Source organism: Falco cherrug, chromosome 13, assembly GCF_023634085.1.
Source record: "Falco cherrug isolate bFalChe1 chromosome 13, bFalChe1.pri, whole genome shotgun sequence".
NCBI classification, from domain to species: domain Eukaryota; kingdom Metazoa; phylum Chordata; class Aves; order Falconiformes; family Falconidae; genus Falco; species Falco cherrug.
The window spans coordinates 16,437,207-16,464,276 of record NC_073709.1 but is presented as its reverse complement, the minus strand read 5'-3'; the positions used below and the strand labels follow the sequence as shown (position 1 = coordinate 16,464,276).

Here is a 27,070-nt window from a genome sequence, read left to right as displayed (position 1 = left end):
AAGAGAAATGGTCAAGAAGTTGCTAAAGATGCACTGGCAGGTTTCTGGAAGACATTCTGTGAATTATTAATGCAAATGGATGTTGCCAAATCCTAGGCTTTATTTTACCACACTGCAGTATCAAATTGCTCTCTGACATATTTCTTGAGGAATGATTAGTGCACATAAAGGCAAGGAATGACTATTTTGCTGAATGTGGATATTTATTGTTATGGCAGCAGGATTTACTGTTAATGGGATAGACTACATCAACCCTAAGTGCCGGGTAGAAGGCACTTCCTGCCTCAAGGGACAATTTAAGACGGAAATTTCATCAAAAAGATTAATTAATTTTACCGTGGTGAGGTTTCAGGGATTAAATTTGGAGTTAATATGTACACTTGTTTCAAAATGGTATTTGTAAACCTTGACATGATTATTTTTAATGTTTTCTCTGTGGACAGAAAATAATGTGGATAGCACAGATCTTTTGGTCAACTTAGCAGTAATTATGAGATCTCAGCTGTCTCTGCCTGTTCATTCTGCCTTTGGTAAGACAGAAATTAATTCTCTGCAGTGGACCTGCCCTCAAAGAAGATACCTGAATTGTTCCAGTTGCCCAATATCCATGGTGGGATTTCACCTGCAGAGTATGGGAGACTGGGAATTTACTGTCCGGTAATTTTACAGTGCTCATTGCTTTTTGACTCAAAGCTCAAAATATAAAAGTTTATTTTCATTAAGTAGTAGCCTCTTTATTCAAATCCATTATGATGTATTTAACATAAAAACCTCACTCCCAATTTTTGGCAGCAGCAATAGTGTAAGCCCTGTTCATGACCAGTGTCATCCGTGTGGTGCTTTCAGTGTGTTGTATGCCTGAGGTTTTCAGGTGGAGTATTAATTTTTAAGGAATGCATTCCGCTTGTTTCCTTTCTATTCCTTCTCCCCTCTGGGAGCAGCACTGTGGTTACACATAAAAGCTGTTCCTCATTCACCATGCTAGAGTGGGTGTGTCGTGCACCAAAAATAGATGTGCAAAGAGAAGGTCCAGGTGAGTCCCCGGACTGAAGGGAAGAGGTGCTGAGATCTGGCCGCAAAGGGCTAGACATGCTATGTAGTAAAGAATGCTCCATTTTTAGCTATTTCAAGATGACATGACTACTAGTGGGGAGCTCTCACATTCAGTCTTATTAATTTTAAACCTAGAGATACCTATATAATTGAGTGGATGTTTTCACAGTAGTATTGGAAACCAAAGATTCTATTTAAAGTGAAGTTTTGTGTTTATTTGTGCAATGCAATTCTTTTATCTTTTTTGCAATGATGCACTTCAAAATGTACCGCAGTGAAGTTTGGGAAAATGTCAGACAGAAATTACACCAATGCTGAGTTAAAAATAAGTTTCCAACGGGGAACTTAACATTCCTTTTTAAAATTATATCTTCAGTTTTAAAAGTAAAGTGTTTAAAGTATTGCTTCTAAATCAGATGGGTTGTTGAAATCCTATTGGATGGCTTTTTTCTAGATGTTTCTGTCTTCTGTGAGGAGTGCTTGTGCCAAAAGGAATAAACAAGGATATTTGCTTGAATTCCAGAAATACTTCTGTAATATTAATGAAATGTCTCAAGCATTTTTTATTTCCTTTAAGCAATCTAAAGTAAGGACACCACAAAAACATAATTATTACCACACATTACTTTTAGTCTTATTACCACACATTACTTTTAGTCTTGAAATATGCAATGAGGTTTTTGCTTGTATCATTTTGTGTTTACATATTTGTCCTTATACATAGGAAGTCCCAAATTTATCACACACAAGTTTTCAGAGGCCTTTAGCTGATGCATAGGAGTGAGTGGTGCAATACTAACTTTCATTGATCCTCATAGCACTTTAGCCCAACTTCCTTCCATCCTCCTTCACTCTGAGCAGACATTTAGGTGTTACGTTTCTTTTTAATTAACTCAGTTTTTTAACTGCACAAAACAGGAAGTTACACATTTCGAGTATTCCATTTATTATATATCAACACTAAGAAAATAATACATCCACACAGTTGACATTCTGCAGCTGTCCTGTGGCTTCACAATGACAATTTTTAATCTCTGTTGTTGTAAAATTGCCAGAGCGAAAGTACTGTCATACTTAAACTGAAGAGGGATATCAGTGAATACAATCAGATGATAGGAATTCTGTTGTCACACTAGGAACTTAGAAGCATATAAGTAGATATTTGGTACCAATAATTAATGTCTTATTAATTTATAACCAGAAAGAAAAATCACCTTTCAATGGCTTAGCTGTCATAGAGTTTGTTTTCAGTTATATATATGGTGACAAAGTCTGTTTCCATCCAGTGTACACGATTATTTCTCTGCATAGGTTGATATATTAGTGAAGTCTGATATCATTTTTATTAAAATGCAACTTTTCAAAGTTTTTTGTAAACTGTTGTGTAAAGAAAGCCGCGGATCTATCCTAGAATTTTTTGAGCCTTAGCTGTATTGGAACAATGGTAAAAGAAGCTGGAATTTCTCTACCATGCAATCCCACTTGCATCTAACACATGGCTCCTCACCAGTCTTCCTTGAGGTTTTTATAGGTACATATCATCTTCCAGCTGAGGTTAAGTTCCCTGACTGTTCATAGCTGCCAGACTTCCTGCTTCTGTCCTATCCACCTTTCTGGGCTTTATTAGGCTAGCAAAGACTTACCATTTAAAATACATTGATAAATTTTGAGTGAAACCAGTTAGGGAGTACTCACATGAACAATTCTGCTAGCCAGTGTGGCAGAGGAGTGGAGATGGCAGGGGGTGGAAGTAGATGATCTTTATGGTCCTTTTCAACCCATTCTATGATTCTGTGAATGGCTGGAAAGTTTTTTTCAGAACTTTTTCTTCTGTGAAATCACAAAAGCAAAATTCTTCAGCAAGCACAAAATGGAAGTGTGATATATGTCCATGGCTGGAGTTCCCATGTAGAAAGGATATTTTTATACATGAAGAAGTTATGACAAATAATACAGGGGTTTGAAGGCTTTTTGTTTTGGTTTTGGGGTGGGTTTTTTGGTGGTACAAAAAAAAAACTCCTCCAAAAGGATTGTTCTGGGAGAAGGAATACATGATTTTGTGGATTACATAGGCAAAATAAGATAAAATCAAATAGCATTAACTGCAAAGTCATGAGTTTAAGATGTAATGAAAGAATTGTTGCTTATTAGCTCAATTAACAAGTCATGGGTAAGATTTCATTTAGAATGTCATGTTTACATGTAAGCACCTTGAATTAAATAAAAAAATCAACCTGAGTCAATAGCTGAAAAGAGTCTTTTTAAGAAAATGGAAGTGTTGTTTTATAACAGGTTTTTTTATGGTATACAAAGATTTGGTGTTTACAGTTCCATTCTTCAAGATAGATTTTTATATTATTTTTTTTAAATTCAGAATAAAATACATATGGTCAAAAGCATTTTAAAATTAAGTAAAAAGCCTTTGACAGATGAGGAGAGTTGACAGTAATGAGCTGAAGGTTTAGCTAAAAGTAGCTAAAAGATTTGTAAAGAACAATTTGATAATTTTTTTTAAAAGCTGAAGTGAAAATTCAGGAAAGAAGCCAGTCAATTTGTTCTATGTATAAGTCCAGGTCCCATTTTTATCTCCTCCTTTTCTACTTTGGCTCCTATTTCAAAACGATTACAGATAAAAATTGAATATATGTATGTATTACAGGGACTGGTAATAACCACTCTCTTTCTACATGCACCACCAACTCCTCAGGCTTACTAAAATGCAAATGTTGTATAACACCAAAGGCACAATGTGCTTCATTCCATAGAAAATTCAGCGACTCACAGTCAGTGTAGGTGTTTCAGAGCAAGTGGGCACCTGAGCAAAGTTACACAAGTGTTCTCTAAACTTCTGCTATTGTAAGTGCACAGAACTCCTATTTTGACTATGCCGAAATTCTGGAGTTTATCATATGCCTAGAAGTCCTCAGTTCTGAGAAAACTAGTTAAAACTCCTGAAGGCTCCATTTTGTGTGTGTATTTAGAGTACAATTAATATACATTGACTGCTTTGACCTGTGTTATTTAAAACATCATCAACGGCATGAGAAAGAGGGGATGCTGTCAGTAATTTAACAGTTACAAGGCTTGTTCAGGGAGAAAATGCTTCTTCAGTAGCTGAGTGCTTGAAATTTAGTGTGGTCATTCCTCAGGAATAACATGTCTAATTACTTTTTTAAATCTGGACAGTAGTACACAACATGCTACCATGTTCATCCTCAGAGGCAAACTCCAATAAAGCTTCAACACAGAGAGAATCAAAGTTCATTCTTTTAGAGTTTCACTCTTAATTGCTAATTGTCAGCTGCCAAAAGGAGTAAGCAACAGGACTGGTAAACCTTGCTCATCTTGAATGTAAATAGATAGCAAATTGTAAAATTAATTAATCTAGAGTGCTGACTGGTGAGAAGACATAGGTTACCATGGGGTGTATCTCATGGTGTCTGCTCTCAAGTCTTTACCTCAGCATACTCTGTTCTTTTGGTGCTGGAGTTCCTGCTGAAAAAAAGAAAAGACCAATTTCTCATGAAGCAGCTCCTGCACTCCTGTATTTTATAGCATAAAATATTAAGGTAGCCCCAAGCTGGCACTAATTGATGGTGTAGCCGCTACAGACGTTTTTTTTACTTGTCTACCTAAGTTATAGTGCATACAGAGTTCTACTTCAGAAAACCTCAGTGTCTTAATAAAGAATAAAGCTAAAATTTAATCTGAAATTAAAGGTACAGTATGTTTCCAAAACCAGACTGATGTTTATAACAAGTCCTTCTTCCTCTGCTAAACTGCTCTGGAAATGAAATATGCCTCTTTTGTGGTTTATGGTGTTACTGGCAAGATTGATGGTGGAGATGATTCTCCAGGCACCAAAAATACATGCAGATCTCTACAGATGTCCCTAATAAAAAACTTCACTTGCATTTGGTCCAAGCTCTCATGACTCCATTGTTGTAGGTTGTCATTTGGTAGATCTCTTAAAATATTCTTATCCCACCATTCAGTATCATTTTTCTAAAATTGAGAAAGATACATGCAAAGGGAGAATTTAAATACCATATCAATCACTCAGCATAGAACATGTAAATTAGCCAAATCATGTTGAGAATATTCTATCTTTTTGTAAATATGTTGGTCTGGTTGAAAAAGGCAGACAAATTTTTGAACATAAAAGCCCTTTTTCAGGTCTAAAATAGAAGCAGCAAATATTGCTACTGCAACATGACAAATACATGAAGGATGTCAAAACACTTACAATTAATTTGCTTTTACTCAGTTGTAACTGAAACCTTCATCTTTAGCACAGTAGTCTAAAGTTGGTAGGTGACTCATGCCTAATGTATTGGCCCTTTCTTATATTTTGTAAAATTTTTACAACTGCATCAACTGTTGCAGGGAACAGATTTAGGCTCCTACAAAGAAAGGGAAATGCACAGTTCATTTCTTATATCCAATGTTCATTGTAAACTGCACAATCCAGTATAAGATATATGTCCTGTTTTATGAGAAGTTATCTGAAATGTGTGACCCCAGCATAAGCAAAAGTGAATCTTATTTATTTAGAAGTGGCAGCACTGTTGGGTGGGTCTCCTAAAGTTCTTGTGGGTTTGACTCCATATTTTCCTTTGTATCCACCCCCTGAGCTTCTGCCAAGCCTACCATGCTTCATTTCAGGCTCTCGCTTTGTACCTACTAATTAAGGACTTTCAATGTGTGTATGTATTCTACAACCAAATATGATCTCACAGGCAGTTTAAAGAAGTAAATGGTTGCAAATAGCAGCTGAAAATTATTTTTTTTCTCTTTTGAGACATATGAGCTGTCATACATGAAATGTAAAATATTTCTGCAATAATATCCGTATCAGAACATGAGAAAAACTTAGTTGTATCAATAGATACACTACTTCATTCCTCACTGCTGATATCTGGAAACGTTTTGTTCATGCCAAGTAGCTTCTAACTCCAGCCTCGGCTATTCTACTTCCACTTTGAATTTGACAACTCTGCTGTCCATTGCGTCTTTAAAGAAATTATAAAAGCATAACTAGGTAACATAAGAGTAGAACCATAGAACAATTTAGGTTGGAAAAGACCTTTAAGATCATAAAGTCCAACCGTTAACCCAAGACTGCAAAGACTAGACCGTGTCCCTGAGCGCTGCATCTGTGTGTTTTTTAAACACCTCCAGGGGTGGTGATTCCACCACCTCCCAGGGCAGCCTGTTCCAATGCTTGAAAGGAAGAATGCTATAAATCATTAATGCTAGTGCAGATATTCTACAGCATCTTGAAACCATGCCATGTAATCTGAGAAATTATTAGAATATATAATTAACAGAAACAGAATAAGGCTAAAAATGGTCCTATTAACTGAGTCTAGCACATCCTGGGAGAATATGTGCTCTGTCGGGTGAAGGTGATGACGGTATATTAAATTGCTATTAACAATTTTATTTTATCCTGTAATTCTCACTGGCATTGTGCTTTGCAATGTTTGACAGGTAGAAAAACTAGTATACTAATGTTCCAGAAGATGCAAATGAAGGCAAGAAATTTCCATAGTTTCAATCTTTTCACATTGAGATCACTGTAAGGTTCAATATGGTGTCAGATTTATCAGTAAGGAAACTGACATGTCAGTAAGGAACTTAAAATTGCATTTCTGATTACATCATTAGGCATTAAAGGCCAAGTGGCTTCTTTTCAAAAAGGAGCGCTATTAAAAACATACGGCTGGATTAATATGAAAAATACTTTTCTTACCTGTACTGCTGCCTGAGATTTCTTAAAATAATGAAACTGAAGGAAGTCAACATGATTAAATTCAGCTATCATATCCCATTTGGAGTTTCGTTGTTGTTGTTCTATGATCCTGGAGAATCTTTAAATAGTCAATTTCATCTTGTTTTAAAGTTGATACTTCATTTAACCTTTGATTTTAAAATACAGATCAATATTTCCCTTACTCCTGCACAGGAATATTAATTAATGTAAAGAACTACTCCTAATGGAATTCTTGTAGATGGTTGGTTAGAGGGATTTTTTTGGAAGCATTCCACTTGAGCTTTATCAAAAATGACTTTTACAAAGTTGAAATTGTATTTTTATTCTTTTATTTTAGTAATCTTAAAGCAATCCGATTTTTAATGATCACATATCCTCTAACAATATTCATTGTAGTAGAAATGGCACTTGTCTTTGATTTGTGTTTAACACACTCCTGTACAAGTTTGTTCTTTGTTGTTAGGCATTTGCAGTGTTTTATTTAGTGGTGGTTTGTCTTCTGTTTATAAATTATTTCAGCATATATGGAATAGTTTGTATTGCCAACCCAATAATTTTACGTGGATAAAATGATGCCTAGGTAAATGTCTGTGGACCAATTAACTCAAGGGTTTGCACAGTAGAAATGTTCACTTGTGGAGTGCAGTCTGACCTGCCTAGATCAATGATGTTCAGTCCCACAACAAACGGCTCATAATCTCAATAAACTGTTCTTTTTGCCCTCTTCCTTTCCTGTAAATAAACAAAGAAACTCCAGAGGCAGAGAAATTGAATTATGCCAATGTTTTATTTAATTCATTGACTCTGAATATTCTGGTTTTCCTTTGAGGATTTCGACTTTCCCAAAAAGTATGTTTTGCAGCTCAACACCACAGGGGTACCATGACCAAACCTTGTTTTATGTCTTTCCCATTTTTGCATTGCAGTCTAATGAAGGTAGCCATATGTAACACACATGCTTTTCATGAAGAATTTAGCTGTTCCTTGCAGTGGGGAAGTATTTGTTGTATATTGGGTTGTAGTTTGTTTTCCTATTTCTGAATATTTGTTCTTTGTTGATTCATCATTCCCAAGATTTGTTACATCTACTTTTTTTCCATTCTGAACAGATGGCTCTGATATCTTGGGGGATCCTGGTAAAGAAGTAATTACTTATGCTTACATGCAAACACTTCTAATACCTTAATCCTCTTACAAAGACTTAGCAAATACTTTTACTTTAGCTTCATTTGGAAGTGTCCACAGTTCCTTTGTTCAGTTTGATAAGTAAAAATATATAATAGCATGAACAGAATGATAGTCTTTATAAGCATGAAGACACAATTCTTGTTAGCTGCCGTCCTAGAATTCTTCAGACAACCTTTCCTTGAATGAGAGCTTCCCTTAAGCCAAGGGGACTTTTGCTCCTATTGCTTTCAGTGGAAGGTTTTACAAATCTTATTTGATAGAGCATTTGGTAGGAATGGAAAGACAAAGTCTTCTACTGTGAAAATGTAGTTTCTGCAAAACAGATGTGTGGGCAGATAAGTGGACAGATGCCTTTCTCATCAGAACACATGGTCAGAATAGCTATTCCCAAGACTTTGCTTTTGTTAACAGTTTTAATATTCCTCCCTCAGAACAGTTCAATTTGCAACTTTTAATTCTTCTCTCCTGGAGAGTTTTTTTCCAATTCTTTTTGCAGGTTAAACTGGCAGCCTCTGGCATAAGGGCTGCTGGAAACCCTGTGGAGCTCTCATACCAGGACCAAAGTCTGGTTACAAGGTGTGGTTTTGAGGAGACACTGTGATTCTGTTTTCTGACTGAGAAGATACCAATTTCATGCTATTGTTTGACAGATTTTTCTGGACTTAATTGAAGAGCAATATAAACATTTTCTGTGGGTTTCACACATTAAACTTTATGAAGGTCTTCTCTCTCTAAGCATTAAAGCCTGTTTCAACAAACCAACCTAAAAAAAGAAAGGGGCTGGAGTCAGCACTCGGGAAGTACCGCTTCCAGTTTGAGCACTCTTTAGTCTTTATGAAAAAACACTGCAATAAAGTCCTTAAACATTGTCCAGTATTTATAAACTAGGATCCCTGAAGAAAGCTGCAATGGTATTTGTGGGTGTTGGATAAATTTAAAAATCAGTGTGATTATTTAAATATGTACGGCCATGTTTGATTACTTGTGGCAACAAAATAACATCTAAGTTTATACACTTGCATGCTCTTACCTACTCAGATATAGTCCTTGAGTAATCCCAGTGGATACTATTTAACTTAAAAATAGCATTCAGTCCTGTAATTTCTCTGCTGGCAGTTGAACACCCAGTGCTACGCTACACCCTACATGTTCCTTTATTTTCCTAATTAAAGTTTGTGAGGCACTAAACAGTTGTTGTTCAGGATGGCTGTAAATAGCATTTTTGTATTTACATAGAATAGTATAGAATAAATGATCTGTAGTCAGTGATAGAATAGGGTGCATAATATCTGCCAGGGACTTTGCTGATATGCAGGCTTCTAGCTGCTGTAGGTGTACAACTGAGTCTTGAAATTGCTTTGATCTTTTCATGTCACCTCAAAAAGTAATCAGCCACATCCAAAAGCCTTATTACAGTTTTGCTCTGCTTGTTTTGATTTATTACTGATTTCAAGAGTTTAGCCCATTTTCAATACTACAGCAAGCTTTCTATTTCTTGGTCATTTCAGATCTTGTTCAGAGCTTGTGAGCCATCATTTTCATTCTGCTTTCTGACTTACCCAAGTTCTGTGGGACAGCTGTAACTTGTATATTTTATGAGAGGAGCCTATTGAACCAAAACTTTTTGCTTAATATGAAAGCTGGTGGAGGACACTGGATAGAAGTACAGACTGAAATCAAACATTCAATGTGAATGTTCTTAAACATTCAAATTCAGGGTGCGGATCAAACCTGAATTTCCCCAAAATTTCAGATGTTTGAATTTGCTATAAATAATGTTGGGTTTGTTGTAAATTTCACATTGTGAGTTGGACATACTTGTAGATGGTTTAATATTAAAGCTAATTTACACAACCTAACAGGAAGAGTATAATTAAAATTAAGTTAATACAAAATTTATCACTTTTTAATGCAACCCTGTCAACTGGGATTTCATGAATGTGATGGCAAGAAAACTTTATGCTTTTTCCAATGATCTGAATTATTTTTATGGTAATGATTATTCCAGTTCACATTGTAATGACTTGATGACATGTGTTTCCTGGTTCTCATCCTGTAGGATATGATGATTCTTCCTTAGATAAGAATTTTCAAATGTTTATTTTGTAACATTATGCCATGGTATTAAAGAAGGAGAAGAGAAATTGTTTGGCCTCAGAGTAAAAGAAATTGTTTTCTACAGGTCTAACAGTTTTAGCTGAACTGTTCCACTACCTTGCCATAAAATGTTTTATCATCAATAGTTTATTCTCTCAATTCTGCTTTTAGTCATATCAAGTATATATTGCTATACATAGGTTTCAATTTACAGCTAGAGAGAAACAGAAATTCAGTAATAACTTGTTTTAAAACAACATGCGGTTTATTTGTTTGAATTAGGCCCAGGAGAAACAGCATGACAATAATGTTAGTTCAGCTTTGCACTTGGAGTCCATCTGAAAGAAGGTGAAGCTATTTATGCAATTATAGATTATTTAAGGAAATGGAAAGAGCATGATTGAAGATACAACGTCAGTCATGGAGAAGGAATAATCTTTATTACCGAACAGAATGAAAATACAAGCCTTCCATCAAGTTTCCAATGTTTCTTGCCGTTCTTTACTAGTATTAACGTTACTGTATTCCCTTATTATCATCCTGAGTGTCTCCGTCATTACCCACAGGCTGCAACATTCTTCTGTAGAGTTTTATGCTCTTATTATACTAGTTTATAATCCTAATGGTCCTTTTTAAGCTCCTTTCCTTAGCTACCATTTTCAGATTGTAGTTGTTTACTATTTCATATATTTCTTTGTTTTCTTAAAATGGACTGGATAAACAGAAAATTTCCCCTTCCCAAGAGTTCAGGGGGGTTATTTTTGTGTGCTTTGCTTGGCTGTACAAATCTGCTGCCTCTTAATGTAGAGCTGGAAAATGATTATCAGATTACCTTTAATTTTGGTTGATGCATTTCTGCCAGGCAGAACCAATAATCACTGTAATAGTTTTGTTTTCTAAATCTACTTCTGCTGTTTTTACTTGTACTCTCAAAGGCAGCAACATTGCCAGAAGGGTTAAATACTTTACATTGTAGTGTTATGTATGAGCAAGGGCTTTTCATTGTTTATTTTAGGCTCAGCCATGAATTTCATCTAGGCTTTCTGCACTTAATACAAACCTTTTCTGCAACAAAAGCAATTCTAGAGGGTCAATTCAGGCTGCATATTAAAATTAGTGCTAGTGATGGGATGAATGTCCTATAAAATTCTGCTTGCAAAGCTGCCTGTTTTTCTTCAAGGCAAGCATGAAACATGAACGTTCTATTTTCAGGTCATCATCACAGAAAAATGTATTTTCCTAAATCCGCTTGCTCCTTTGAATCACACAGCAGTAAAGACTGCCCTGTATCTTTCTTTGATTTTCTTATTCAAAAAGGGTGGAGCATTTCTGCATGTTTTGCCATTCAAACATTCCTGGTTGTTCTATTTTCAACTCAAAATTTTTAAATTAGTAACAGATGTGCTGATTCTTTTGACTGAAACAGAGGGTAAATTTTTCTACCATATTTTTATTAAAGTTTTTTAAACTTTTACTGCTTATTGAACCCAGAGTGCTAGTTTTTGTTACCAGCCTTCACCGTAAACAGCATTTTACACTGCAGAAATCTCACTGAAGTCAGTGGGAGGTAATCCTGATACTATAAGTATGATGAAGGGCAGCAGAACGTATTTGGAGTGACTATAAAATGCAGCTAGACTATAAAAGAGCTAGACCTCAATAAGGTGTAGCATCCCAGTATTGCATATCCCAACCTGTTACAGGCATGTTTTGTTAATGTATCGTCCCCACTTACACCAAAATTGCAAAGCAGGTTGCCCAGAAAATAACTGTCATACATGCATACATGTTATTGGTAATGCTGGTCCATTGGCACAAAATGTGTAGAAAACTCTTGTGCAGCAAAACTCCCAGGAAACTTTATAGCTCTTGTGCACAATGGATTTGGGGGTCTCAGTAGGTGTGAAGCAGGAAGGAATGTTTGTGATAGGACACAAGACTTTAGAGGAAAAAAACCTAAGGAAGATCAAATTCCAGTTTATGGAACAGCATTTTGATGTTTAAGTTGTAACCATGAGGTTGAATTAAAGGTGGAGCTATTATGAATTTGTCATACCGCTTTCTGCTCCTGAATAATCTTTATTACTGTAATGTTTTTATGTGCAAATCTCATCCTTTCTCCTTCCGTATTTGTTGACATATGAGTACTTGTGATAACACAGATGCTGGTATAATCTTTAATTCTCCTTAAGCTTTTGAAATTTTTTTGTTAATGATAATACAGGTGCATGATTTCTCACTTGAATCTCTAGGTCATCTAGCAATGAGAACTGGTAAATAATACAGACTGTAATACTTTCTGGTAGTGATTTTTAAAAAGATTTGAAGGCCAAATAGGTCTTGACCTTCTGGTGCGCAAAAGGAAACAAACACCATGTTGAACATGTAAAAGGCAGTATACAACCATTTTTGTAGGTAGAATACCTGCTTTGCTTAAAAGGGGGTGAAAAGCATTCACTAATATATAACTGAAGAAGCTTGGGGTTTTTTCCTTCCAAGAATACTGAAAATATTCAAGGTATGTTTAGGGGCCATTATGAAATGGGAATGAAAGAAATACCAAAGCAAATTGCAGTTTGCTGTTGTGAAAATACCTCTGATTCACACTCAAGAATATTTCACATATTTTAAATTTTTAAAGTTTGGTTTTTACTTATGAGCATTTCAAGTTGTCTTGAGAAATTATACAGTTCAAACATTCAGACTTTAGAGAAGTGGAGTGAAATTAAATTTATTTTTCAGTTAATAGAAATCTTTTGTCAAAAATGCTTTCCCATTGATGGAACAGTGAACATCATCTGGGTGCTTTAAGACCCCTGGGCTGAATTGCTATATTTATCTAAATAGGAGTTACATTAATGCAAATTGTCTGTCTTTTGATGAGACTGAAGTAATTCCCTTTATTTTTTTTTCTTGGGTCAGGAGGAAAGATGTCACTTGGATGTCAGGAAGCTTTTGAAGTCTTCAAGCGGGACCGTGCTGACAGCATAATCATTGAGGACAACAAAAAGCTTCTAAAACAGAGGTGAGTATCACAGCAAGATACAGCTGGAGGTAGACATCTGAGAGTTCATTTTGAGTCTGGGTAGGAATGCATAATTTTACACCAGACATCCCAGGCTTCTGTAGAGAACTTGATACACAAACTTTTCCTTTTCTTACTGAGGATATTTCATATTCAGAAGGCACAGAGTGGTGACAGAATAAAAGTCTGGATAGAACATGAAAGTGGCATGAGGAATCTTAGTGCATATTTCCTCTGGTTTTATTCATCTTTTCTTCATAGCCATGTTGAAGCAATGGGGTAATAGTATTCATGATCATGAATTATCCAGAGGAAGTAAGATCCATGTGACCGAACCAATTATTGCAACTACTTCCATTGTCAGAAATGCTTTACTGGCTTCAGCACTGAGTTGGACAGTAAGCTAGGAGATGTTTAACATGTGCTTTTGTCTGTTGTTCCTAGCTTGTTTGCCAAGTGATTTTAGCTTCTCTCTGCCACTTTTGCACTCAAAAAACAGAAAAAATACTTTTCTCCTCCACATTAAATGCTGGCAAAACATTTCAAAACCTTCCAGTGAAGATGGTGGTAATAACATAACATTGAAAGCATCGATTTCCATAAAGCAGATTTTAATCATCTTGGAAATTAATCCACCAACAGTTGTCCATGTCGATTGAATAACAGTACTGTTTCAGTGTCAGTTTTTCAAGTATTAATGTGCCATGCACTCCAAGAAAAATACAAAATTTTGAGATTGGAGATGCCAAAAGCAGTCTCTCAGTCAACTCTTGTAACTAACATTTGCCCTAACAGGGGGTTTTTTTGTTTGTTTGTTGGGGGGTTTTTTGTCTTGGGTTTTCTCCTTCTCCTGCTTTCTTCTGCTTTTTTAATAACATAATTTTCCCACTTAGTAGGCATGAAAGACATTGTTTTCAATGTCATTGAGTCTTATACTCACCTACTTCCATGAAACTGAGGCAAGAAATGTTCTCCACATCTCTGTGACTTATTCAAGATATTGCTATTTGTCACTTTCCTGAACTGGTTAACTTTCTGCCTGGATCTATAACTTGGCCACAGGGACACAAATTGCCAAAATATTAGATGTATGTAAGAATTTATCCATGTAAATTGGATGTTTAATGATGCCTTTCTTCTGATCAGTGTATCAGATGATGCCACATCACTGCACCATCACTGCACAAATAATTACACTGCAATCATTTCTGGCATTGCTGTCAATTGAGCAGAACACTTCATGGTCACAACACAATAATGGGAGCAATACAGTTCTAAGCCATGCCCTGTGTTTCCTCTAGTTAATCACAATTCTTCCATATTTTCTGTTTTATATTACTATGAAGCAAACCGGTATTTCCTTCTGGTTTCAGAACATGTAATAGAGATGGGCAGAACCCACAAAGTTTGATGCCAGATTTGGTTTCCCTAAAGGACAGAGATTCAAACTAATGCCTTGAGTAACCCCTTTTTAATATGCATCAGCTGATTGTTGAAATCACTACTAGTGTGAATACTGATATGCTGGAGCAAGACAGTTTACCCCTGCCATTTGCAGTCATTTTTAGCAAAGATGCCTATAGCTCCAAGTTTACCAAATTAATTAGAATGGATTTATATAAAGTCAAGTCTGTAATTTGGAATGCAGCCTCTGAACTACCAGTTAGACAAAAGCTCTGTTACCCAGCCAGTGTTCAAATTGCACAGGAAGAAGTGTGTGGACACCACATGTTTAAAGATTACCATAACTTCCCTTTATATGTAGGCCTCTCATGTTAATAATTTTGTTTGTAGTTACATAACCACTTCTGTCATACCACAGAGAGTATTTGGTTCACAAATTACTTATTTTTAGCTGTCTTCTTTTTCCTTTGGGTATTTTGGGTAGATTTTCTTGGCTTGCTAATTATCATAGAATCACAGAATAATTTGGGTTGGAAAGGACCTTTAAAGGTCATCTAGTCAAACCCTCCTGCAGTGAGCAGGGACATCTTCAAGCAGATTAGGTTGCTTGGAGCCCCATCCTTGAATGTTTCCAGGGATGGGGCATCTACCACCTCTGCACAACCTGTGCCAGTGTTTCACTGCCCTCATAGTGAAGATTTTCTTCTTTATATCGAATCTAAATCTATCCTCTTTCAGTTTAAAGCCATTCCCCCTCGTCTTATCACTACATGCCTTTGTAAAAAGTCCCCCTCCAGCTTTCTTGCAGGCCCCTGTTAGGCACTGGAAGGCTGCTGCAAGGTCTCCCCAGAGCCTTGCCTTCTCCAGGCTGAACTACCCCAGCCTTTCTCAGCCTGTCCTCACAGGAGAGGTGCTCCAGCCCTCTAATCACCTTCTGGACCCTGCTCTGGACCCACTCCAACAGGTTCATGTGTTTCCAGTGCTGAGGGCTCCAGAGCTGGGTGCAGTACTCCAGGGGGGTCTCACGAGAGTGGAGCAGAGGGGCAGAATCACCTCATTCAGCCTGCTGATTACTCTTCTTTTGATGCAGCCCAGGATACTGTTGGCCACCTGGACTGCAAGTGCATGTTGCTGGCTCATGTCCAGCTTTTCATCCACCAGTACCCCCAAGTCCTTCTCAGCAGGGCTGCTTTCAATCTCTTCATTCCCCAGGCTGTATTGGTACCAACACCTGCCCTGAGCCAGGTGCAAGACCCTGCACGTGGCCTTGTTGAACCTCATGAGGTTCTTGAGGACCAGGACATGCTTCTTGAGCTTGTCCTGGTCCCTCTGGATGGTATCCCATTCCTCAGGTGTGTCAACTGCACCACTCAACTTGGTGTTATATGCGAACTTGCTGAGAGTGCATTCCATCCCACTATGTCATTGATGAAGATAATAAACACTACTGGTACCAATACAGACACCTAAGAAACACCATTTTTCACCAGCCTCTATCTGGACATTGAGAATTTTACTAGTACCCTCTGGATGCAACCATCCAACCAATTCCTCGTCCTCTGAGCAGTCCATCCATCAAATCCATAGCTCTCCAATTTAGAGAGAAGGATGCTGTGGAGGACTGTGTCAATGGCCTTACAGAAGTTCACATGGATGGCATCTCTGGCTCTTCCCTTGTCCACTGGTGTAGTCATTCCATCACAGAAGTTCACTAGGTTGGTCAGACAGGACTTGCCCTTGGTGAAGCCATGGTGTAACTCAGTACCATCTTTGTATTTTAAAAGTGGGGAAACTTATATACTTAAGGATAATTTCTCTCTGAAGCTCATTTACTGACTTACTGTTCAAGTGAAAAGCAATAGATTCACACTATCCTATTAGGACAGTTGCCTATGGGAAGTGGCTTTGTAACATCGAAACAGTGATCTTCTACAGCTTAGTTTGCTGGTAATACGAAGCAATCCTTTTTCAGTTTTCTTCTATATATTAATAACTGCTGCACTGCTTAAAAGAAATCCCAGGCAGAATCCAATTTCTGCAGTTTGGACTTCTTATACTTAACTTCCAGAGAACTAAATAATATCCTGTTTCTCAATGCAACCATGTCCTCTTAGCACTGTTTCTCTGAGAAGGAGAAAAATGCATCTCATTTTCTGGTGAAATATACTACCAAGATATCTTCCCAGCTGAGACACTTCAATCTAATATTGCATACTGTACGAAGCTTTTAAATCCCATCCTAAACAATATATCCAGTAGTAAAATCCTACGGAGTTTACAGATATAATGTAAATCTAGTTTCCATTCTGTTATTCTCCGTTATTTTTTTCCACTTTCTCCTTTCATCTCTTTCTGTGTTTCAGATGGTTAGCAGCTAACTTGTGTTTTCAGTATCTATGGATGAGTTTCATGGAAAAGATGAGTTTCACTTTGGTCATTTGTTGTAATTTCTAGTAATTAAAAATGAGTGAATGTTCATTTAATTCACTAAATGTCTCCATTCTCTCATTAGACAGCCTCTGAGTTTGTGTTGGTTTACATTATGAGTTGGAGTTTTGTTTTTCAAAATATTTATTTTTTAATTATTGGCATTTACATTCAAAGAGTGAAGTCTTTGCAAGTATGCTTGTTCCACTAAAATTAGTGGTTAAGTTCACCTTGGGGTTTCATCATGGAATATTTTTTTTGTAGGTAATAGAAGCCATGATTTGGCAACTTCAGCCTTTCTGTGGAGTGGTGTCCATGTAGGATACACATGAACTCTTTTCAGCTAACGATATAATTGTTCACTCATGACTGTTCATAGCAATACCACCTTTATGCAAAATAATGCCACGTTTTTATTGGAGTGTCAGAAATAGCTTTTCCCCTTTCAATATTAGAGACAAATCTTCTGTCTTTATCTGGTTTATTTTATTTGACTATGATTCATAGTCACAGATGGAATTTTTTGGACTGTCATAAATTAATGCCAAATTTCAGTTTATGTTATTGTGCCAGTTTATAAACTGTGGTGTTTGAGAAACAGATGCATGGCCCATTCCACTGTTGGCAGGAACCTACGAATAAGGGCTGGATAGATAGCTGGCTTCAGCTTGTCCTGCTAAATCTCTCTGTGAACATGAATCAGAATGAATAATCAGCAGGAGATTTACCTCTGGAATTACTAAGGAATTGATGAACTTAGTATTTGGCTCGTGGGAGCTGAGGGAAAGAAAGAGAGAATTGCTTTCGGGTGTTTCCCTTTGATCTTTACACAATCTTCGAGGCCTGCTTGTGTGCTCTAGGACAACATTAGTGGAAAAAACTTATATAAAAGTCTCACAGATCATTCAAAGGCTTCTGCCTTCTCTATGTAAGAAACAGTAAGTGCTGAGAAACCCTCCAGCTCCAGCCATTTATTAGCCTTGTTGAAATCAGCCTTGAAAGAAAATGTTCATGAGCAGGTAGGAATGCGGGCACCTGAAATTCTAACTTGTTCCAATTTTACAGAGAAAAGGACTAATTAGTTGAGAAGGGGCAATTTTCCAAACCCCACCTCCCCAGAGGAAAGTCTTATTTCTTTACTCTGTTTTGCCATTGTTTGACTTAGACAGATATACAACTCGTGGATTTCCTCAGTTACTTTGGCTAGACCAAGACTCTTCCCGATCAGCTGAAGACTTGTTTAACAATTAAGTTTTACAGTTCTACACCCACATTCAGCAAGGTTCAACTTGTACATATTCAAGTAACAATTCAGAATTTCATGTCAAGCCTAATGTCCTACACAAATGTCACAATGTAGCAAATCATCCTACATTTTAAAATATTGCCATTTAGACTATTACAATGGATATTTCCTTGAACAAGCCTCAGTTCTGTCAGAGACTCTTGAGACTTTGCCATTGTACATTGAATTCACTGTCATTATTTTTACAGCAGAATATGCTTGGCATCTGAAAGCCTGATATGTATGCCATTTGTCATCAATAGTTTTATATAGTACTGAGTTGAATAAGTGTAAGAGAACAATTATGACAGCGACTGCTGTAAAAGATCAAAATACTACAGAAAAAAAAGCACAAAAGGAGAAGGCATCAAATTCTAGCAGACTGCAGGAAATGTAGAGAATATAAGTGAATTTGGAAAGCTCTGTAGACAGCTGTTTTTCAAGGATCTGCTTAGATCTGACACATATTTCACATACCATGTGAAAATCTGATTATTTAAATATAATAAGGAAGTGGTCATTGAATTAATTTGGAACCTGATGGGAATTTCAGAATTTAAAAAAACCTGATTTCCAGTTTTGATTTGAGGTCAAGCTATTTGCATACTACAAAACCGGAGTTTCCAAAGCCTGATTCATTGATTTGTTTCTATCCTTCTCAGCTTGTTTCTTGCTTGCTACTTGCATATCTTCATGTGGCTAGCTTTGGCTTGTGTTGGTATTTGAGCAGTAGCTGAATATCATCTGAAAGTCTGCATTTGCATAAGAACTATCTGTAGAAAAAAAAATAATTTAGTTTTGTCATACTTTCTCATATTTCTGATTGAGAGGTTTTTTGGTGACTGGGATGTACATTTTCACACAGCACAAACAGCAGCCATCAGCAATATGCAAATTACAGGCTGAAATTTGAAAATTCCTGGTGAGAAGAAGTTCTAATACTTTCAAACATTTTGTTTTGACTTTGCTTGGGTTCTTTTTATTTTACTTTTATATAACTGTATGTTAACACTTTGCACGTAATGTAGCATATTAAATTTAATATTGTAGTATAATATGAATATTTAAGGCAATCCAATCATTAGAATTGAAATAACATAATTTTTAAAATACAAAAGTCAAATAAATTTGTTTTGTCTATCTATAAAACATATTTGTTGCATGGTTTCTTTCAGAAATTATTTCTTTTAGACCAGACAATCTTTTCTGATGGAAAATTGTTTCCAGCTAGTTCTACTGACAAATCAAAAAGTAATTCTGTATTTTATTGTGAACAACTAGTTTAACTTCTTGTTCTTTAAATTACTTCAGTACCATTATGCTTTTATTGACAGGTTTGCTGAAGCTAAATGCCTTGGGGAAAAATTAAATGAAGTGAGAAATAAAATAAGTGAGTACATTTTAACTTCATTTTACCTTTTAGCTGATGAAATCACAGCATTCAGAGGATATGGGAAGAGAATCTAATTTCTAAAAGAAAAGAGTCAATGCATTACTAAGATTTCCAATATAGTAAATGGTTAGGTGATGATAGCAGTAATAATTTTATGTACTGGTTTTGATTATTTCAAATACTATCATGTGAAAAAAAGCTCTGTTCTTTGCTTGACAGGATGTCTAAAGTCTATCAGAAGGAGAAGTTAAAGTATTAGCACTGGGTTTTCTGAATTTTATTTTGGGATAAAAGGATCCAAAACCATAATTTCAAATTGTGATATTGACAGATTAAGGATTGTATTTATCTATAAATTTATATAGCTTCTGATAAAAGATCTCATTGTTGAATTACCCCTCTGCATTTCCTTTGCACAGATTAATTAGAACAATTTTGAGGAGCCCCTCAGCTTCGTGGGGGTTTTCATAATTTTTTGCTATAAATCCCCAACAGCATACTCTTGGCTTCCAGTTTCAGATTGTTTAAAGCCAAAAATCACTCACATATACATTCAGCCCCAGGCTAGGTCTTATCTGATCCTCCTAGGAGTCTTTGATATGTTTGTAGTTGATTTCTGGGTTCTGTTGTTTCAAGGCCTGTAGCTTCTTTCCTAAGAATTGTCTATCCAGTCTCTCTGCCAGATGTGAAACACAGTTTTGTCCTCTATCCCTGAAGTCCTTTGAGATCAGGTCCATGTCCTCCTGTATGCACACATTCAGGTGAACCAAGTCTCTTCAAGCTTCCAGATACAGGCTGTGAGGGGCTAGATTTAAGGGTAATCTGGCATCCAGGTGCAGTGATATAGACCTTGCTCTCAATTTCTGTCTCCTTCCTCTTTGGGTGGCACCAGCACAATAAAGTCATTATCATCACTTCTTGCCTTACAACTGTAGCTGACTTCTGGGAAAGGACAAAAATCTCATGGCATTCCTGACAAAAGCTCTGTACTTTCACCATAGCCGTGATTATATTCTATGTGGTCACGACAGTAGCTACTGCCAGATTCCCCTCCCAATCACCTTCGGGTATACCACAAGTCCCTCAGAGATATTATGCAGTATATTTAAAGTCATGTCAGCTATGCAGAAAGCCTCAGCCATGTTGGCACTGTGTTTTCAAACCGCAGCACAAAGGGTGTTTGGAAGCGATCCAGAGCTAGAGACATCAGGTGCTGAGCCCTGCTGGAGCAGTGTTCTGAACACCGTGTTATTTCTACAAGACACTTGATTCACCCTGCCTTCTCTCAGTAGGCTCATTTGTCTCCTTCAGACTGGCCAGCACATAAATGTCAGTACAGAACTTGTGCGTGGATATCCACAGATTGGCCCATGAAAGCAGAATTTCAATATCCACCTTGCAACTATGGGTCTCTCTGGTGTCCATATAAACTCACATAAATCCTGCCAAGTAGTCTTTCTCCCGTGATAAACTTGGAAGAGCAGGTTAAGCCTACTATCAAGGACAATGCCAAGTAACAGGAAGCATCTCCAAGGTGAATAATGCTTTCAGCTTTTGGGCAGTGGTGTGCACAGGTGTGAACATGAGCCATCACATCAGGATACCAGCTTTTTCTCTCTGCTGCTATCTTGAAGTCCACACTGTCCTGATTTACCTCTGTCTCCTAGATTTATTTGTCTGTGATAAGCCCAAGAGATTTTGTGGCTTAAATAAGGTAAAGCCAAAGTCAGCACTAGGTGTCAAATTCCTTTCTCTTGGTGAAGTTGAAATCCACTTTGGAGCAGGCATAAGTGAACACCAGCAATAAGCAGCCACACACAAGCACATCTTTCTCAGTGCCTGGGGCTGCAACTGTGCTGCTTGAAGACAGAACCCTAGCAGCCACCTTACATATACCTTATATCTTTACAAATGTCTTAGGGGATGAACAAATGTTTGGAGGGTGTTGGAGACAGTATACGATGTGGTGGAACTCATGCCTGTTCTGAAGGTACCACTTGTACTGTCATGTTGGGACAAGACTTGTGTGGTCTGTAAGTCTCCTGAGATTTGCAGGAGTCTAATGTGGCAGCTCTTAGAAATAATGTACTGAAGCAACATAGATGTAGCTGCTCAAGACTCTGTTTCCATGGTTCCCAGCAAAATCTAAAATAAATCCTTGGTTTGGATTGAATCGTTGTGGGTTTTTCTCCAGTAAGTTAGACAAAACTTCTGATAGCTATAGTGCAGTAGAGTATGGCTTTTCCTGCAATTAAAAGCATCTGTTTCAAAATTTGTTTTTGGTTAAGTTCTTCAGTGTTGTAAGTGAAGCAGTGAAGTATATGTGGGAACAGGAACGGAACAAAAATCTGCATATTCATATGTATATCTAGCCCAAAAAACCAAACTGATCCCTTGAACAAAACAAGCAGCTGTGTAACAATTCAGTATCATTGTGCTGAACTTGACAATGCTTATATGCCTCCTATAGGAAATGGTAATAGCTTGTAGTCCACAAGAATATTGAAAAGCTCCTTTAAGAGTCAAACTAGAAATGACTCCAAAGTTCTAAGAAAAATTGCTCAAAATTACACATTTTGGTTTTGTTTTGGTATGTAAAGTTCAATTACAAGTGAAGTGTTTTCAAATTGAAAATTAGTTTTATTTCTCTCAATATTATTTTTTTTTTGGTTGTAAAATGGAAAAACAGTCTTTTCATTTAGTTTGTACTGTAATTCTACCATATAAGCAAGAAATTCCATCCATGTTGTATCCTTTTATAGCTATCCCTAAGCTGATCTATGCAGATTATGAAGACGTACGTTACTTTGTGGATGGTTTTTAAGCAGTGATGTCTGAGGCTTGAGAGTGATCATATTGTACATTCTTTCCTTCAGTTCCTTCTGTGTTTTTTAGTCATAATTTTTAATAAATCTACCTATTATCACCTCTTTAACAATTATTAAATCTTTGCATTCAGTGTGACACTTTCTGGCTTCTTCAGCTTAGTCAATGCAATTACACTAGTTTGTATTACACTAGCAGCCTGAAAAAGACCTTTTGGTTAGGTCTGTCTCATCATAGCATACATATTCAGAAGGCCATTAAGGATGCTAAGTAAAGTTACTAACGTGCCAAATTTTTACTGAAAACGTGGTAGGAGAAATAAGAGTAATTTGTGGCCTGCAACTAGATATTTAATTTACTTTTATTGTTGTTTTGGTTTCTTTAAGCATTCCTGGCTGCCTTGTTGTGCACAATCAAGAACAGATCCCATCAATACCAGTTTCTGTTATTTCTAAGCTACACTTAATAGTATAAAACTATGTACCACAGAGGCCATAGAGCCTATTTCATGCAGTCTCATTATATTTTGAGATAGTGACAGCAGTTGGCTGTAACTTTTATGTCACAATACCCTTTCATACTGACTTTGGAAATATTAGTGTTTTGCAGAGAAAATTACACAAAATGCTCCAACCACTTCTCAATTACACTGACACTTCAAAAACATCAGGAAGTTAGGGCTGGAAAAAGAAATTTGCAGTAAGATTTTCATGGTAGGCTTTTGCTGATGTTATTGCTTGCATAAAAAGATTAAGGGAAACAATGCTGAGATGTAAGCTGGAGTTTAAGTGTGGAGTGACTATAATATCAGAAATGAGACATTGTGGCTAGTATGCGTCTTTGCTACTATACCACATATTCCTGGATTCTATCTCTTTTTATGTTTAATAGCACTCAGAGAATGCAGAGATTTTTACATTATTTTTATGGAAAATAATATGTATGTCTTAGATTTTTCATTATGCTTACTATTCACAACGACCTCCTAGAAATAAGAAAGTGAATTTTATTGTAGGATGAAAACTGTCTTTTTCAAATACTTTAAAATAAATAAATAAATAAATAAAAGACAAGAAAGAGGGAAGTGGTTCTAAGCCAGGTCATTTTACTGCATTATTACACAAACCTCTGTATAGGCACAAACAAAGGAGCAGAGGGCTTTGGTGCGAGCATTGAGGGGCACTTCGTATGGATTTTGAATACGTAGACATGTCTGGATTGATTTCAGTGAACTATTCAGAATTGTTTACGTATGACTAGAGAATGTACTCAAGGACTAGACTTTAAAAGACAAATACAGAAAACCAGCATGAGTCAAACTGGAAAGAAATAACTGAGAGGTCAGTGAACTAATGAGAACTCTGTAATCAGTGTAGGAGAAGTGGAAAGTGGGCCAGCACTGACATACAAGTAAATTTTTGTCTTTCTAGTCCAACATTAAGAACTTTAAAAATGTGTATGTCACACATTATACACATTTAAAAATATGTATAACACACGTTAATTTTCTTGTGAAAAAACATGCTGTGCCACTGCAAGTGTTTTTTTATATTGTGTCATTTCCAAAGAGTTAGGGTCTCTAACAAGATCTATAGGTCCTTTTGGTATTACTGAAAAAGACTTAGTGAAGAAAATTTGCTGCTGAAGCCAAGGATTTGATTTCAGAATAGTGAAGGTATGGAATTTTTCTTGCAAGTAATTGAGTGATTGTGACTAGCATATTGTGATGGGCTGCCAGGCTCTTTTATTCTGCTTCCTCAGCAGAACAGGTGGAGAAAGTAAGAAGAAAAAGCTCATGGTTTGAGATAAAGATGAGGAGATCACTTACAAATTCCTATCACAAGCAAAACAGGCTCAAGTCAGGGAAAATTAATTTAATTTATTGCCAATTAAAATAGAGTTGGATGGTGAGAAAGAAAGACAAAACCTCTGAAGACAAAGCTTCTTTCCTTATCAGGTCTAGCAGGAGTTTTATTTCTAGAATGCTGTTATCAGCAAGGTGGGTTTACATGATTACCAAGAACATTCTGTGTGAAAGGATTCTGACAGTAGGGAGAAGTTTACATCTGAACAAACTGCAAAGCATTAACAACAAAAAAGGTCCAACTGCTACTACATTGATCACACAACAAGTTAGAGTTGGGGGAATTAAAATTACTGTTCTCAGTGTAAATTAAACTGATGTATTCATTCAGAATTCAGTGACCAAAAAGTTGCCTGTATACAAGAATGGGCTACGTGTCAAATGCATGTAAGATTAGTAAAGATTTCCAGTTCATCCCTATAAATGTCTGTGTATTTGGGGGTATTTATATAACTATTAGATTTATATTTTTTTTCCTGAAGGAAAAAAAGCATACTAAACAGTATTTAGTCCCCAAAGGGAAGCAGCTGGTGGTTTTAGTCTGTCCAGAAATCAGCTAACATTGTGATTGACGCTGGGAGAGTAAGGGCAAACTCATGTGGGAATAATAACTGTATGAGGAAACAGGCACTGTCGGAATGAAAAAGGGTAGGTGGGTGGATTATCTGTGCATGATGTTGATGATGCAACTGTACCCACAGGAATGCTGAGATGTTGCACTGCTCTGACTCATTTCAAGCTTTGATTTTAGTGTAAAAGATCACAGGATACCAAAGCCGATTATAACCTTTAGTGAGGACGTGTCCTTGTATTGCAAAGCAAGATTATTGAAGTGTCTTCATTTAATTTGCTTGCAAATTATTCAAATAATTTTCCTTATTTATCACTGTTAATGGAGTGCTACATTGAAATGGTGAGGACTGGAGGAGAGTGAGGGCAAGAAATCGTATTGCTCAAGGATAATGTTGATTCTGATTCACTGTCTTGTACATCGCACTGTTGTTTCTGCAAATGTAAAGTAGATATTAAACCTAACCAGAACCTAAATATTGTAAAACCTGAATTTATAATCACCTTTTTCTCTATGTGAAAGACTATGTACATATACATAAAAATTATTTTTTTATGATCTCTCTACTTCCCTGTGGAGGTAAGCCAAGTAGACCTACTTTTAAACTCCAAAGAATATTTTGTGCAAGGTTTTTCTTTATAACAGCACAATTTTATGAAGGGAACTGGTAGCAACCTTTTTGCATTGATAAGAAATGGAATAAGATGAGGTGACGTTTTTGAGGCAGAGGGGGTCTGAGAGCACTCTGTTGGCTACATTGTATACCTACATTGTTTTAGCTTCCCACACAGGCAATAAATAACTTTGAAAAAGGAGAATCAGTTAAGAACTACACCAACGATGACATGAGGTATGTTATGCATATTTTAGGTGATGATTATATGGACTGAAAGAATTGAGGGAAGTCATGCATGAGCAAAAAGCAGTTTTTAAAACTTGCTGAAGAAGTATATGTACTTAGGAAGCATATAATTCTTCCATTGAAGAAAAATATCATGCTTTACGTGGAGCCTAAATGAAATGAAATGAAAATGCTGTGATGATTTGCTGTATGGAAAGAAAATTCATCAAAATCAGTGTGTTCCTTTCTTAAAGCTCAGAAATATTGCTAGTATTATCTATTGATTTTATATTAATATAAATGTCCTGAGTCAGAGACATTAGCTTACTGGACATTGTTTCAGCTATGAATATGGCTATAATAAGGAAGGAATTGCCTTGAAATGTATTTCATTCTTCAGTGTTATATTCTGAGATACTTGCTCTTTTATGGAAATAAACATTGAGGTTTGATAGCTGCTAATTAGTATAATTCACTGTTCTGGTTGAATTCCAGAAAATATCAAGTACTTACACAGACATATCTGATATATGTCCTTGGTGCATTTTACTGGAAATGACTAGTGCAGAAGAAAAATGGCAAGATTGAGAAACTCCAAGAAGAAAGGTTACATTCCACAGGCAAATCTGGTTCAAATGAGATGCTAACAACTCATAAATAAATGAATTCAGTATGCAGATTTAATGAACAGATAATAATATCATTTCACAGCATTTCATTCTTCAGGTAGCTTAGTATGAATTTCTGTTCTCAGCAGAGACCTTTAAAGTCCGTGGAACTTGAAATATTGAAATCTTCACTAAAGAAAAACTCTAGCTAAGGTCACCTTGAGTTCGACTTGTATGAAAATTGAAAATTCTGAAAATTCCACATTTGGCTTCATTGTTGTTTTAGTTGATAAAGCATTAGATACAGTAATAATTGTTTTAAACACACAAATAGTATCATTTCTACTGTGAAATATATTGCAATATATTCCACCTTCGAGGTCTCCAAAGGTGCCTCCTTGAGCTGCATTCACAATTTCACCAAGCTTTATATCACTAATGCTGATCAGCCTTCTCCTGATGTTGAGAGCAATCCATTTTCATGCACTCAGCCAGTCACTTTAGGACTGTCCGTTATTTAAAAGGCGGTTACCTTTAAATGTTTTCTCATTCCTGGTCTTCAGGAATGATTTAACAGGTATGACTTGGTCTTTCAAGTGCTTTTTCTTATTTCACAAGCCTTTCAGCCTATGGAAGTGTGGTCTACTGCCCTTAAACATTACACTGAGTTCTGTGTCAGAAGAGACAACTTGCAACAGCAGCAAGAAAATTT

General features: G+C 36.4%; 1 protein-coding gene across 1 annotated transcript in view; it reads left to right on the top strand.

The window, feature by feature from the left end:
* Nucleotides 1-27,070, top strand: part of KIF6 (kinesin family member 6) — a 158,308-nt gene that overhangs the window by 88,429 nt on the left and 42,809 nt on the right. Inside the window, 3 exon segments of the mRNA XM_055725880.1 lie at nt 10,215-10,221; nt 12,999-13,139; nt 19,590-19,645. Coding sequence (XP_055581855.1) covers nt 10,215-10,221; nt 12,999-13,139; nt 19,590-19,645 — 204 coding nt within the window.